General features: G+C 32.3%; 2 protein-coding genes across 2 annotated transcripts; both read left to right on the plus strand.

Moving 5' to 3' along the window:
• Window positions 1–937: 937 nt before the first annotated feature.
• Window positions 938–4984, plus strand: LOC115959493 (GDSL esterase/lipase At1g73610-like). The gene is made up of 6 exons (XM_031077914.1): window positions 938–1187; window positions 1535–1665; window positions 2349–2579; window positions 2730–2976; window positions 3744–3867; window positions 4864–4984. The coding sequence occupies exons 1-6, from the start codon at window positions 938–940 to the stop codon at window positions 4982–4984; spliced, it is 1104 nt and encodes a 367-aa protein (XP_030933774.1).
• Window positions 4985–6121: 1137 nt separating this feature from the next.
• On the plus strand, window positions 6122–10931 carry LOC115974532. Its single transcript, XM_031094932.1, has 4 exons — window positions 6122–6340; window positions 6468–6588; window positions 8923–9390; window positions 10021–10931. Exons 2-4 carry the CDS (start codon window positions 6478–6480, stop codon window positions 10717–10719), a joined length of 1278 nt encoding a protein of 425 aa, XP_030950792.1. The 5' UTR covers window positions 6122–6340; window positions 6468–6477; the 3' UTR covers window positions 10720–10931.
• Window positions 10932–14350: the final 3419 nt, after the last annotated feature.

Genomic DNA, 14350 nt, shown 5'->3' on the forward strand with positions numbered 1-14350 from the left:
TACATTTGAATTTTTGCAATGATTCATGACTGCTATGGTACTATTTTCAAGGATGTTTTGTCCACTATCATTTTAATGTTTACAATTTTTTTTTTTTTTTTTTTGCGATGAAGTATATTTAAAAATATTTATTTATATTAATTAAATTATTTTATATTCATTTAGTCATATTAAATTAATAAAATCGAAATAAATACTTAAATTCATGTAAAACAAATAAATAATTATATTAACATATATTGATGAGTACATTCACATGACATTAATCTAGTACTCTATAATAGATAATGTACATTAATAATCTATTAATCCGAAATAATTCATTGTGAATTTTCTTTTCTATTTTTTGGGGTTTCTAAAGGGAAAGTTGGAGAGAAAATACCCTCTAGGCACATTAATACTAAATTACATTTTTACTCATATCAAATTAATAGCATAAAAATAATTTATTAGATTCAAGTCAAAAAATAAATAAGAATTTTAAGTTATGAGTACCTTCACATGACATGAATCTAGTTCCTTATAACAGATCATGCATATTAATAATCTATTAACACACAGTAATAATCCATTGTGAAGTTTCTAAACGTAAAGTTATAGAGATAATACCCAGGATGAGGACTACCTTAATTTCTTAATATTAAAGAAATATAACCTACTAAGCTAACATTTTTGAGGAATACTTAATTTAATTTAATGCATTAATGCTTTTAAAGAAATGATTTATTACGATTGACCACAATTGATAGAAGTTTTAAATCAGATTTTGATGTCAAATTTCTTTCACTCTTGTAATTGCAATATTGTCTTACCATTAACTGCTTGTTTATTATTCCATCTGTGAGAGTATAAATACACACACTTCAAAAAACCATTTAGGCCGTGAGAAACTGAAGCATTCATCACTAGAAAAACTCAGCACTCAGAGTTTGTAAAAATGGCTTCTGCATCTTCATTTATACTTTTCATACTTCAAGCTTGTGCTTTTCTATTTTTCTACAACATAGGAGCTCAAGCAAATAAAACATTTTCGGCAATTTTCTCGTTTGGAGATTCAATTCTTGATACAGGCATGAATAACAATCTTCTCTCAGGTAGGTGCAATTACCCTCCATATGGCAGAGACTTCCCGGGAAAAGTTGCAACGGGAAGATTTTGCAATGGAAAAAACCCCACAGACTTGATAGGTATAATATCGTAAACTCTTTTACTTACCAAACATCTCTCTCTCATGCATGATGCATATTTTATGTACTATGTATACAAAGTTTCTGTTTCTGCTTTTGAGTTCTAGTGTCCAAAAAATTCTATGTATAGTTTACGTAAATTTTTGTTATTTTATTTGAAAGAGACTCAAAAAAAAATATATATATTCTAAAAATTTTAGTTGAAAGTGACTTAAAAAAAAAAAAAATCTAAATTATAGTAATTTTTAAACTATACAGTTGAAAGTAATACACTCAAAACTTTAAGGTTTAATTTGAAAATAACACCAAATTTTTGTGGTTATTCACCCATTTCATATTCATTTCAGCGGAGGCCTTGGGAATTAAAGATATTGTGCCAGCTTATCTTAAACCAGACCTTCAAAGTGATGATCTCCTAACTGGTGTAGGCTTTGCTTCCGGTGGCTCGGGAATTGATCCATTAACATCTAGTACACTGGTATCTCTCTTTTATGTTTATTTATTAGGACATTAATGTTTACCCTTTTTTAATTTGGCTCTATCACAATTTAGTATACAAACTTTCAATTGTTACATTTAACCGCATTATGATTTGGACAAAAATCAAATTGTTTGGATTTTGTCAAAAGTATTTCTTTTGATTTCATCTTAATTTAAAGTTTAGGGATCAAAATGTAACAATTAAAAAAATCGTGGAACTAAATTGTTATTGGATGGAATCACAAGAAGGTAATTTTTTCAACCAAAACATGCAAAATAGAATTTGGACAAAACCCTAATAATTTTATTTTAAAACAAAATTTAGGAGGTGAAATATAAGAATTGAAAGTCTTTAAACTAAATTGTTACCTAGCACAACCACAAGACAAGAAATATGATGCTCCTTCTATCTCTTTTATTCATAGAAATTAGTAAATTACGACATTTAATTTGTTGGTTTTCAATTAATCTAGAGGATAGTATTTCAACTCCCTCAATTGTATCTTCTGCCCCTCTATGTTTTAGTTGATGGGATCCAATACCAAAAACACGAGACAACAAAAATTAAATACGATTAGAAAAGCTGAATTAATATTTTTGTTAATCTAATAATTACACATAATTTACTGTGCTTTGAAAATTCTAGGCTTTCTTGCAATTTAATTGTTTTGTTGGAATCAGGGAGTTGTGGCAATGTCCCAACAGTTACAATACTTCAAGGATTACATAGGGAAGCTAACAGGGGTTGCTGGTGAAGAGAAAGCAAAAGCCATCGTAGCCAACAGCCTTGTTCTAATGTCAGCAGGCAACAACGACATTGGAGTATCATACACTGCTGGTTTGAGGAAATTAGAGTATACTTTTCCTGCATATTGTGCTCAATTGGTTACCTGGTCTACCACTTTTTTGGAGGTAAATTTCTTTCATTGTGATTAATTTATGAAGGCCCTAAGTAACTTTTTAACTAAGTATATGCCATGCACTTCATTAAAAATCTATGTTTCTAAGAGGTAACAAAGAGCACCAAGCACCTAACCATTTCCATGCACTTCATTTGTTAAGCAACTGTATGCACTTGGGGCTCGGCGATTTGGTGTTCTTAGTACTGTAGCATTTGGATGCGAGCCATCAGCAAGGTTTATACGAGGGTCATCTTGTTCAATGGTAGCAAACCTAGGTGCACAAATGTACAATAATCTGCTAAAAGTAGGAATAGCCTCCCTTCAAAGCAAGCATCCCGATGCCAAGCTGGTCTTTTTCGACATCTTTACCCCTCTCGTTAACATCGCCAGTAATCCTCAGCAATTTGGTAAATGTCATTATTTTCTTCTTTTTTCTTTTTCTTTTTTTTTTGTCTTAAAAAATCTGGAAATCTTTTACCTGAAGCTTTCGTTTTGCTATCATCCAAAGCGTACTTGCCTACGGAAAATACTATAACTACAATCAAATTTTCTATAAAGTACTTATAATATATGATTGGTGCAGTACATCAAGTTTAATAAGAAATGTTGAAGGTACTACGAATTTAGATCACCCTCCACCTATTCTTGGAACTATTGAATTATAAAATGTGAAAGAAAAAATCCTGCAAAAAAGGCTTATAAACCAACCGTGGCAATATACCAAATTGATGTCACTTTAATAACATAATAAAATATTGATGTGAAGAATATTACAAATTTTACTATATAAATCTTACTAATGGATAAGCTATGTACTATTCTCATAAAGATTATTTAGATATTTATTTATTAGTTATTGAAGTGACAACAATATCACATGTTTTGTTACATTAGTTCGTAAGCATTTTGTAGTAATATTTGTAATAATTTTAGAATTTTCATATAGTAAAACTACTTTTTCATTTTTGTGATTGACTAGACATTAGTTTGTAAAGTTTATGCATAAAAATATAGTATCCCTAGGGTTATTCTTTGTTAATTACTTCTACTATTTTATTCTCAAAAGTTAAAACATCAATTTGTAAAGTTTATGTAATACGATACATTATAATTGAACTTTTTAGCATCAATTTGGTGATACATTTCTAATTTGTGACTGTTCTTAAAATTTCAGGCTTTCAAAATGCAAATTCTGGGTGTTGCGGCGGCTTTGGTTTATGTCTTCCATTTAGTCCATTCGCTTGTTCAGATGCTTCTACCTATGTCTTTTGGGACTTTGTTCACCCTACTGAAAAAACGTATAGAATAATTGTCTCTGATGTACTCAACAAAACCCTTTCAAGCTTCTCTTGAAGCAATTCTTGTTTTCTGGTGTTCGTTGCAGCAACTCCTAATAACAAGGGAGAAGTTTTAAGAAGGGAACGTTAGAGTGGGAAGCTTTGTTTTGTTAGTAGTGTTGATGTTTGAAATATAGTGTTGCTTGTTATTAGGAGTGGTTGCTTAAGTAGAAAGAAGTTGTGAACCGATAAGGTACCAACGGGTACGTAGTAGTCTTTGTTGTTTAGTAGGGAAGTTTTTTTTATGGTTCTGCGATGAATAAATTTTATAGTGATTCGTTTGAATAAAGCATCTGAAAATACTTATCTAGTTATCTAGTGGAGATAGAGATTATCTCAATTCAATCACATCTTTATTATCTCGTTTTTCCTCAATTTCGGTCAAAATAAGAAAGAATCGGGTAAAGCTTGGGTTCAATGTTCAATTGTAATGGACCCATTGAGATAGTGATACTTGTTTATTTTTGGTCACATGTCATCATCTCAACGAATCACAATATAATGGACCCAAGCTAAGTCCGAAAAAATTTTATGTGAATGTAATTTTTTTTTTCCAATACTTCAGAACGTTTTTTGAGGTCCAGGCCTGCACTAGAGGAGTGTGAAATAAAATACAAGAGCCCCCTTCCTAATTTTTGAGTCTACTTAGTGCAATTGCATGACCACTAGTCTACCACTTCTGACCTCACAGTTACACACACTCCCAATGTCTTACTTGTTATTTCAACATAAAGTTATGGTATTTACAAAATTTTATTGAGATTTTGTCAACAATTTTGTACCTTACGACTTAATACTCGAGTTAACAAGAACAATTGGGAACATAATTTATCATAGATTAGTTGTGCTTGGTGTCAACATGTCGACTAACTCAATCACATTGGGTTTGAAAACTTTTAATCATTGTTGATCAAGAAGATTTGGGTTTTTGACTAATTTGGTATGGTTATGTGGAAGAGCAGATGATTTTGTTGGTTATCTCATAGATGTCAAAGATCAAAGGCGGTGTATGCTTTTCGAGTTGAAGGAGATCAAGATCTTCCTCGAATCTAGTGGACATAAGGTGGATGAAAGATGATGGTGGTTGGTGAGGTGAGCTATTGGGCATAGCCCCATAGGGTGTCAATCAAATTGGGTGTATTGGGTTGAAGGAGACATGTGTCACATCACATGCAATACACGTTACTCACTTGATTGGTTGAGTTAAGTACAAATACAAATGGTTAGAACCAAACTTTGTCCTTTAGATAATCAAAAAATTCAAAACCAAACCAAACCTAACTTGTAGGGATGAAGTTACACTGAGGCCCAATGGAGCTTGTTTGAGTTGTAGGAAAAAAACTATAAATATATTAGAGTCTTATTTAATTGGGCCAAAGAAAAATAAAACTTGGCCCCCTCGATTAGCCTAAACAACTCCACATATTATTTACAAACATTATCACAAATCAGCTCAAACAACCACATATCAGTCCAAACAACCACAATTCATAAATCATTAGCCCAAAAAACTTGAACAAAAACTTATCATAAATATAGTGGGGCAATGGTATGTTTGGATGAGTGACAAAGTGAAGGCAAATATAAACCATGTGGTTGAATAATTACTAGATGCTTATTTGGATTTTCATGATTTTTTTTTTTTTTTTTGAGAAAGCAATTAGTAAACCAATGGCTCCATAAAGGTTCGAACCATGATATATTGAGAGTTTGAGTGTATATTTGTAATGGCCAAAAGCAGCACTCCCTTATTTCTTTTTTCTTTTCTGAGAATCAAAGTGCACGTCCCCTCTGTTTTTGTTTTTGGCACATTTTATATACACTATTTTGTTTTATTATTGGTTAAAATATTATTTTAGTCTTTAATTTTTATTCAAAATAAAAATTCATTTCTAAACTTAAATTTTTTTTTTTTTTTCATTCTTAAATTTTGTGAAGAGTTTTTTTTTTTTTTTTTCAATAGTTTAAAGGCAAAATAAGAACAAACAAAAAAAGCTTATTTAATAATTTATGAATGAAAAGAAATATTTTTCAAAGTTTAAGAAGATAATGTAAAATATTTTCAATAGTTTATAAACGAAAAAGAATTTTTTTAATAATTTAAGGATAAAAAAAAGAATTTAAAAATCTAAGGACAAAAAAACAAATTTTTAATAAAATTTAAGGAAGAAAATAAATAAATAAAAAATTTTACACTGGTACAGCCAACAGCAAGTAAACCAGATACACTGCTAAAGCAAGTTTTACAGTACTGTAATGTATCAATCTTGCCGCTTTCGATTTTCAAATCTATAAGCTTTTGAAGATCTCTAATCTCTTCTATTCTAGGGTTTCTCTTTCTCTTTCTCTTTCTCTGTACTCTCTCCGTTTCTTGCTTTTGTGGACGCCGCCTTGAATTCAAAAACCCCTAATCTGCTGTTTCAACGTTCTGCAGGTCCGGTTACCCTTCAATTTCGATTTCCATGAATTCAATTTTTTTTTCCTATTTTCCATTTACATTACCAAACAATGAAATGATTAGAAATTTGTGATTTGATGCAATTTTTAAAATGATTGATTAGGTTCCTGAAAATGGAGCCCGTAGCTTTGGCTGTGGACAAACTGAAATCTTTTGCAAAATCGAGCCAAGACTTCGTCCACACCCTCACTCATCGCCCCGAGAATTCATCTAGCCGCAATCCGGTACTGTCTCTCTTCTTCAACAGATTTTTGATTAATTAATTTTATTCCCATCATTTGTAGATAGAGATTTCAATTTTCATTTTGTTTGAATTTGCTTGAAGTTGTTGATTCACGCCCTAAATGTATGCAATTGAATGTCTAAGAAATTTGATTAGCTACCCAGATAGCGGATTTGGATGTACTAATACATAGCTGTTTTGGGAATTTTTGCAATGATTCATGACTGCTTTGGTACTATTTTCAAGGATGTTTTGTCTACTTTCATTGAGGAAACAAGCTGAGATTGATAGAATGTTTCTTTTAATTGGTAAGTTACCTGCCCATCTCATGGGTCTTCAACCTACTATGTTACTGAAAAGAAATGAAAATATAGAGAGAAAATTTAGGGATTTCAGTATTTGAGGATTGTATTATGACTAAGATAAAGGTTACAATGTGTTATCCCTGTTTTATTCAATCCGTGCAGGGCGCCGAAGTTCCAATCATAACAAACTTTCTAAACTACCAATAGATTAAGAACATATGGACTTCCACTCTAACTGAACCCGTCGCTAACAGTTTACATTAAGCTACACGTGGCTCTGGGCTTCAGCTTTAGACTGCATGCTGTTTTGTTCTTAATTGATTTAACACTTGAATTGGCTTGAGTTGAATCTGATGTAGATTCTGACTTGTACTACGACTGTGTTGTGCTGATCTATGTTGGTTAGTTTTACACATCCCACTTTGCTCTTAGACGGGAAAAGGATGCTGTTTGAGTCAGAATTCATAGGCTAGAGATTGATAGTGTTAAGTAGCTTGATTTTGTAAAAGCATAAACTAAAATTTTGAGGTTTAGGTGAAAAACTAATTGCAATTTTTTCCAATCCAGATCAACTATTGATTTCTTATATCTAATTGTGTGGGTGGTATTCCTTCACCTCTTAAATTTATTCTATATTGTTGTGAGTACTTTCAGAAAACTTATATAGAGGAATAGCATTTGATTTTCTATCTCTTAGAATGGATATACATGTCGAAGTGTTCAAAAATCTAAGATTGTGCATGAGCTCCTTTCCCAATTAAGTATAAGTTGGAGGTTGAGATTTATGGGTTTAAGAAATGCTACTTGCATGTGTAGCTTACATATATATATATATATATATATATTTATGAACATGAATATGGCTGATGTTTAATTTTTTAACTTTGGTAATTTACACACATATTTGGAGGTCTTAAACCCATTAACTCACTCTCTACTTTGTTTAGGAGGTGCCATTTGAGTTAGACCTCATGGGCAAGAATAAGGTTATTTTAGTGGAATACATTCAAAATTTTACCATCTAGCTGCTTCATTTGTGGTTTTTTCTACTGATATATGCCCTTGGTGGATTATCCAATCCAGTTTTCTTTAGTAGCACTTCAATATTCCATAAATTTTGTTAATGATCTTAAGTTATGATTGAGCCAAGATATAAATCTAGAGGGGTAAAGTTTATAACACGCACACACCGCACCTTTCACAAAGAAGAACAATTATTGATTGATAGAAAGGGAAAAAAAGCACTAAATATAAAGCTGTAGCCTATTAGCTCAATTTTTGCTATGCCAGCTCCATCTTGCTTCTATCCAACAAGTTTACTTCCAAATAGTTCCAATCCTTTAAAGTGAAGGAATGAAGGTCATCAGTGAAGTCATCAACATAGAGAAGTGATGAAACTATTTCTTTTCCTGGGTATTTAGAATAATCAAATGTTTATTAAATCTCACTCCAGTTTTTAAATGCAGCTATTACTAGGAGATAATAGAGATGTATCATGCCAAACATGTCCTTGGGATACCAAACAGTGCTCTGCATTCGATCCCCTCTTTTGCGAAGTGCAAAAAGCAAGACTTGCTAGAAATATTTTCAGCATGATTTGCCTGTCTTATTTACTCAAGGATTGCAATGAAGAGATTTTAGGCCTTTTCTTTACATAAAACATTTCTCTTACACGACGCCACCCTCCATTCAAACACAAACTTGTAAAACTATATGACATTGCAGCATTTTAGGTTTTTTGGTCATGATTTATCAACATTCTACTTCCTATGTGAATACATGTGTGCACACTTATGCTTGCACTTTAGATAGCATGCTTACTACAGGAAGCATATGTTGATATCTTAGGTGATTGAATATAGTACCTTTATTTTTATGTGGTTAAATTTTTACACTAGTATCTTCTTACAAGAATAGGCAATCCTCTCTCTTACCAGTGGACTTTTTTTTTTGATGAATTTGGTGTTTCCAAAAGTGTCAATTAGCTTGGTGATTGGAATTTATAATTCTTCCCATGATGTTATTTTTAGATTGAAATTCTGAAGCGGTTGCAACGTGAAGCATTTGCCGATTTGATGAAACTCAGAAACAGACAAGACAAGGTTGAGAGAATACTTTCTATCTGTAAGACATCCAAGGGAAATCCATTCCAAGAATCCAGTACCCTTGTAAGAGGAGAGGTTGATTTCTTAGGGGCTTTGTTGATCATGGATAAAGTTGATGAGCAGAACTGCGATGCACTTTCTAGAGCGGGAATCAGGACTGGAATTGATTCAAGGTTCACATTTGAAACAACTATTGGGCCAAAAGATACTCTTGCTGCAGAGTTTGTGGCCAGTCAAAAAGGCAAGGGATATCTTGGAGAGGTTTTAGGACAGTCTCTTTCTCTTGAAAAAGTGTTATACAAGACAAATTCTAGTGACTGGATATCAGCTGTTGCAATCCCAGTAGGAGCGCAATGCAGAGATGTAGCAATCACTCCAATTTCTTCCCATCGGGTACAGTCTATTTGCTTTAATATTGTTGCTAACCTAGATTGTCGAACACTGCATTTAATATTCTGGGATATCATATTAGTTTTGTTGATTACATTGAGGATCACATACATGTCAGCCTAATTGATGAATGATTTCAAGCTACTTTGAAGAAATTTCAGCTGCATTTGAACTTTGGTTGGATGTTGTTAAAGCTGCTTTTGGGAATTGCATGGTGCCCCATTACACCCTTATTTCTAAATATCCAGTTGATTGCTGATCTGTAGGATATTTCAGTGGCTTTCTGTTCTCTGTTTTGTGGCAATAATATTCTTATAGTAGGATAGATCAGTAAATTGATGATGTAATTAGGCTTGTTGCTTTATGCGTTTGTGTATGGCAGGTGTGTTATATCAAGTTCCAAATATAATTCACACGACGGCCCGTTTTAGGCCTTGTGCTTTTTTTGAGTCAGACTGATCATATCATTGAGCCTGTTTTCCATTTCTGCTCTTGCAACTATGTTTTACACCAATATAAGCATGGTGCTTACAACAATCCAATTTAGCACTGTATGTTTTCATATTGAATTTACTGCTATCGGCAATCAGATTCTCAATATACAGTTATATACTAATTCATTTTATCTGACAGGGAAAGGGCCTTACGGATTTATCATCACTTGGACCTCCCCTTTTGAATCAGCATAGTGGCAGTGGCATTGGCATAAAAGTGAGAAAATCAAATATTGTTGCTTCATTGGCACAATTTGTTTCTGGATTGGGAATGCAAGCAGGTTCTGATAGTATGGGGCATTGCTTCAGCACTTTTGGACAAGTTGTCTGTGAACTTCCACGGGGAATAAAACTCTCGCTTTTGGGTCTTCATCAAGTGCCTAGATCATTAAGCCAACACGTTAGTCTTGGACCCCTTACCATTCCTGTAGGCCTTTTAGAACATCATAGAGCTCCCGAGATGGTGGTTGAAACATCTGCCCCAGCCATGATAGAAAGCACACAGGAACATGTTTCAACTGGGTGTGTTGCTTTAACGTTGGAGTCAGAAATTGATGGGTTTACGAGAATTGAAGGTTGGATTGAGATGCAAAAATCAAACCCTGAATGTTTACAATGGGCTGTCAATATGTCTGATGATTCTGAAGATTCTTTTGGATGGGGAATGAGCTTAAGTGGAATGGTTGGAGGTCCGACAAGCGGAGACCATTTTCAGGCTGAATCCTATTTAAAAGTTAACTTAGGTAAGAGATTCAGCTTGAAACCAGGCCTTGCATATATTGCAGATGGGAATTCCAAAATAACTGCCTTTATGCTTCGGTCTAATTGGTCCCTCTGATGACCATTTTCAGCCTAGTTATCATTTTCTCAATTTTGGGTTAGATTTTCCGTTCAAATTCTATAAGCAAGGTCATTATTTTCTCAGCAGGTATCTATTCTGATACAGTTCTAGTTAATCATGGGAAATGGTTTGAGGAGACCATGTTGCAAGTTCCCCTGGGGTCCATCCTTCAAATAATTAAATATTAGCAGTAATTTTTTTGGGCTTAATTCTGTTATGGATAAGTGTAGCTGTGTAGGTAGGTTGGCATTTCTGAATAAAGCGCAAGATATAATCTCTCCCACTAAATTCTTGTTCTACTAGTTTGACTTTGAACCATAATTCTATGTCCCAACTCTGCTGGCATAGTCCAAATAGGACTTCCACCAACTAATGATAGTAAACGTTTTGTTGTTTTCTTTCTAATGGGAATGACCAGTAATGCGATGGGACTTTGGACATATCGAGTTTCATCTTAATTGGCTTAGTAGGGAATAGCTAAGTTTAGTAGGTCACATTCTCATGACTATACTGCCGAATTTTATGCTTTGGTGGTGTTGATGGTTGATGAGGACCGTAATGATAATCTGTCATATTTCACAAATCCCTCCATATCGTCAATTTGTTCATATGTAATGTTTGACACCAACAACACAATTGTATTAGCATCATTTTCGACTTTATAATATCTGCTTTGTGTATGGACTCACAGCTTTAAGTCTAAAGAAATTCTATTAAGAGTCTTGTAATTGAATTGGCACTTCTTTATACACAAAATGCTTGGGGGTTTAGGAGGAAAATAGTTCAAGCTGCGAGATTAACAGTATATTGTAATTATCTCTAAAAAAAAATCTAAAAGAATCCTGATATATCTAGATCTCAATCAAGAGATGCTACAATTATCATTGGAATATTTAGCACAACATGAATGTTTAAACAAGCCAAGATCACTAGCTACCGAATTGCAGAAAAAAAAAAAAAACAAAACAAAAAAATAAAAAAGGGAAATAACACAAGATTTGAAGTTGTCTCAACTCACAGCCTTCCTCTTTGGTAAAGATCATAATCTTTACATGTGTTAAGTGGAGTTTCCGCATATGTGCAAAAGAACTTCAATGGAAGATTTATTGCATAAATTTAATCCACAATTGTACATCATTCTTTAATATTTGAAGTCCTAGTGGACCTTATATCATTGCTTACAAATTTAAAGCAGCTACCATACCATAATGGTGTTGGTGTTTTTATTTTTATTTTTTGAAAATCCCATACCATAGTGCCAACTGCCAAGACTACTGCAACGATATTGATCATAATGTCATTAAATTTTTTGGAATAACAGTGACAAAATTAGTCCTAAAAAGAAGTATAGATCAAGGTATGCAATAGTTGTAACCTAAACAATATATTAAAGTTTTCGCCTTTTGTGCAAAGTTGCAAACCAACTTGCTTCAATAGGTGGCCGGATCATGAGATCATTGTATATATTTGGGTCATGCCCCACGTACTGTATTTTGACGTTCATACTTTATTTAGTGTATTTTGAATCTTTGATCTAAACAAAAGGTTGAAGTTTTTGTCTTTTTCATTGGGAATGATGACAGGGCAAAGTAAGGTCAGATCATGGGTATTCTATCTCTGCTTTGTTTTATCTTTGAGGTAAGAAAAACTCGCGCAAGTTAGGAGTGGAATGAGTTGGGTTGGAATGGGATGAGATGTTTTACTAATCCTAATTAGAGAGGTGAGATAAAGTTGAAACATAAAAAAGAAAAGGATAACTATGAGAGTACAAAGAAAGAAAAAGAGACAAGTATTTTGAAAATGATAATAAAATATGTATAATAAAAAAAACTTATAACTAGGATATGTACTGAAAAGATTAAAATTTAAATATATATTAAATAATGTATATATATTTAGGGTGAGGTAAGACAAGATAGAGCAAGTAACACCTATCCCCCATCCTGGCATGAACATCTGTGTGGAGCAAAGCGTGACAAGGCATTTTTGTCATCTCCATTTTTCACAAACAAACTTATTCTAATAGGTGTCTAGATCTCCAAACCATTGTATATTACCCCCACTAATATAAAAAGTAGCTTACAAATATGTATTTTTTATCTTGTATAGCAATGAGGGTATAGTTATTACAAATTTTATCATATTAATCTTACAAACTGATATGTTGCTTTTTAAACATAAAATAAAAAAAAATTATTTTTATTTATTATAGTATTGATGTAATATTAATTTGTAAGTGTTTTTAATTTTTTTTTTTTTTTTTTTATGAGAGTGAGTTTTTCTTAATAAACAATTAACTTTAACATTTTTCCTTGTGTAAGATTTTTAAGACATAACATGTGTTTACTTCTTTGGGTAGGGTTCACATGTACATTGATCACTAGTCACGTCTAATCTCCCACGTGACATCCTACTTTGACTTTGGATCACAAAGAGAATCAATGATAAATTTACCTATGCATGCCTTGTTCCCTCTATTCACAAGTTATATTCTTTAATAGTGTGTAATTGTATATTAATTAAATTGGATTTGAAAATTTAAAATCAAAATTTTTTTAATATAATTATTAGTACAATGATATGAATTCTAAAAACATTATGAGTTTATGATGATTTAGAGTTTTTACTTTTTAGAATTGTTCTAAGCCTCTAACAAAAATATTTATGATGATATGAATTACATGTTAAATCTAAACTTTTTAAATCCGAGTATAAGTAAAATTTCATTGGTAGAAGATTTATATCATTCTCCCTACACTTGTAATTTTCTATTAGCCATTGTCTCACTAAGCCATTAAATATATATTTTTGAGAGTACACTAAGCCATTGTATACCACCCCTCTTCTTTCTGGGGCGGATTCTCAAAAAAAAAAAAAAAAGCCATTGTCTCACTAAGCCATTAAATATATATTTTTGAGAGTACACTAAGCCATTGTATACCACCCCTCTTCTCTCCGGATTCTCATTGTATACACTTTTTAAAAAAATAATAAAAAAAAGAATATAACTTATTGGATGAGCCGGAATCTTGTACCATGCTTCATGCATGCACGTAGTGGCTCCCTCAACATAAAAATTGATTATCAATTGCATTGTGATCAATTAGGGAGTGCCACAAATTAAAAATCAAGGATAATTGCACACTGTTGCTATTAAAAACAATATCAATGTATCATTTGACATTACAGTTTTTTAATTATGGTTTCAAAGCATGCTTATAAGGGCTTCTAAGTTTTTCCCGAACTATATTATATGAAGAAAAAATAAATAAAAAAATTATATTTGTTACATTCATAAAAATCCAAATCACGACCAAAATTTGGTAACTTAATCAACAATTAAGCGTCTTGAAAAATATTTGGAGTTCAAATCTATTATTCCCATCATAATTATGAATTATTATCTAAAAAAGGAATAATTCTAATCACATGACAGTCATTAACTTTGAGATCCCAACAATCATAAAGGATCCAAACTTGCAAATCACACACCGACTTACACGGTAATTAATTTTCATCTCTACTTTTTGTTCGTTTCCTAATAGTAATTGAAATTTAGAAAATTCTGGAATAAAATTAAATATCAAAAAAAAAAAAATTATATATAATATAAATAACAAGAGCCACC

The sequence above is a fragment of the Quercus lobata genome, chromosome 2 (genome assembly GCF_001633185.2).
Source record: "Quercus lobata isolate SW786 chromosome 2, ValleyOak3.0 Primary Assembly, whole genome shotgun sequence".
NCBI classification, from domain to species: Eukaryota; Viridiplantae; Streptophyta; class Magnoliopsida; order Fagales; family Fagaceae; genus Quercus; species Quercus lobata.

Excerpts from the sequence above, each read along its gene's own strand:
- LOC115959493 (XM_031077914.1), top strand. The coding sequence starts at position 938 with ATGGCTTCTGCATCTTCATTTATACTTTTCATACTTCAAGCTTGTGCT. Across the intron at positions 1,188-1,534 it reads AAACCCCACAGACTTGATAG|CGGAGGCCTTGGGAATTAAA; the intron begins GTATAATATCGT and ends TATTCATTTCAG. Across the intron at positions 3,868-4,863 it reads GTTCACCCTACTGAAAAAAC|AGCAGATGATTTTGTTGGTT; the intron begins GTATAGAATAAT and ends GTTATGTGGAAG.
- LOC115974532 (XM_031094932.1), top strand. The coding sequence starts at position 6,478 with ATGGAGCCCGTAGCTTTGGCTGTGGACAAACTGAAATCTTTTGCAAAA. Across the intron at positions 6,589-8,922 it reads ATTCATCTAGCCGCAATCCG|ATTGAAATTCTGAAGCGGTT; the intron begins GTACTGTCTCTC and ends TGTTATTTTTAG. Across the intron at positions 9,391-10,020 it reads CTCCAATTTCTTCCCATCGG|GGAAAGGGCCTTACGGATTT; the intron begins GTACAGTCTATT and ends TTTATCTGACAG.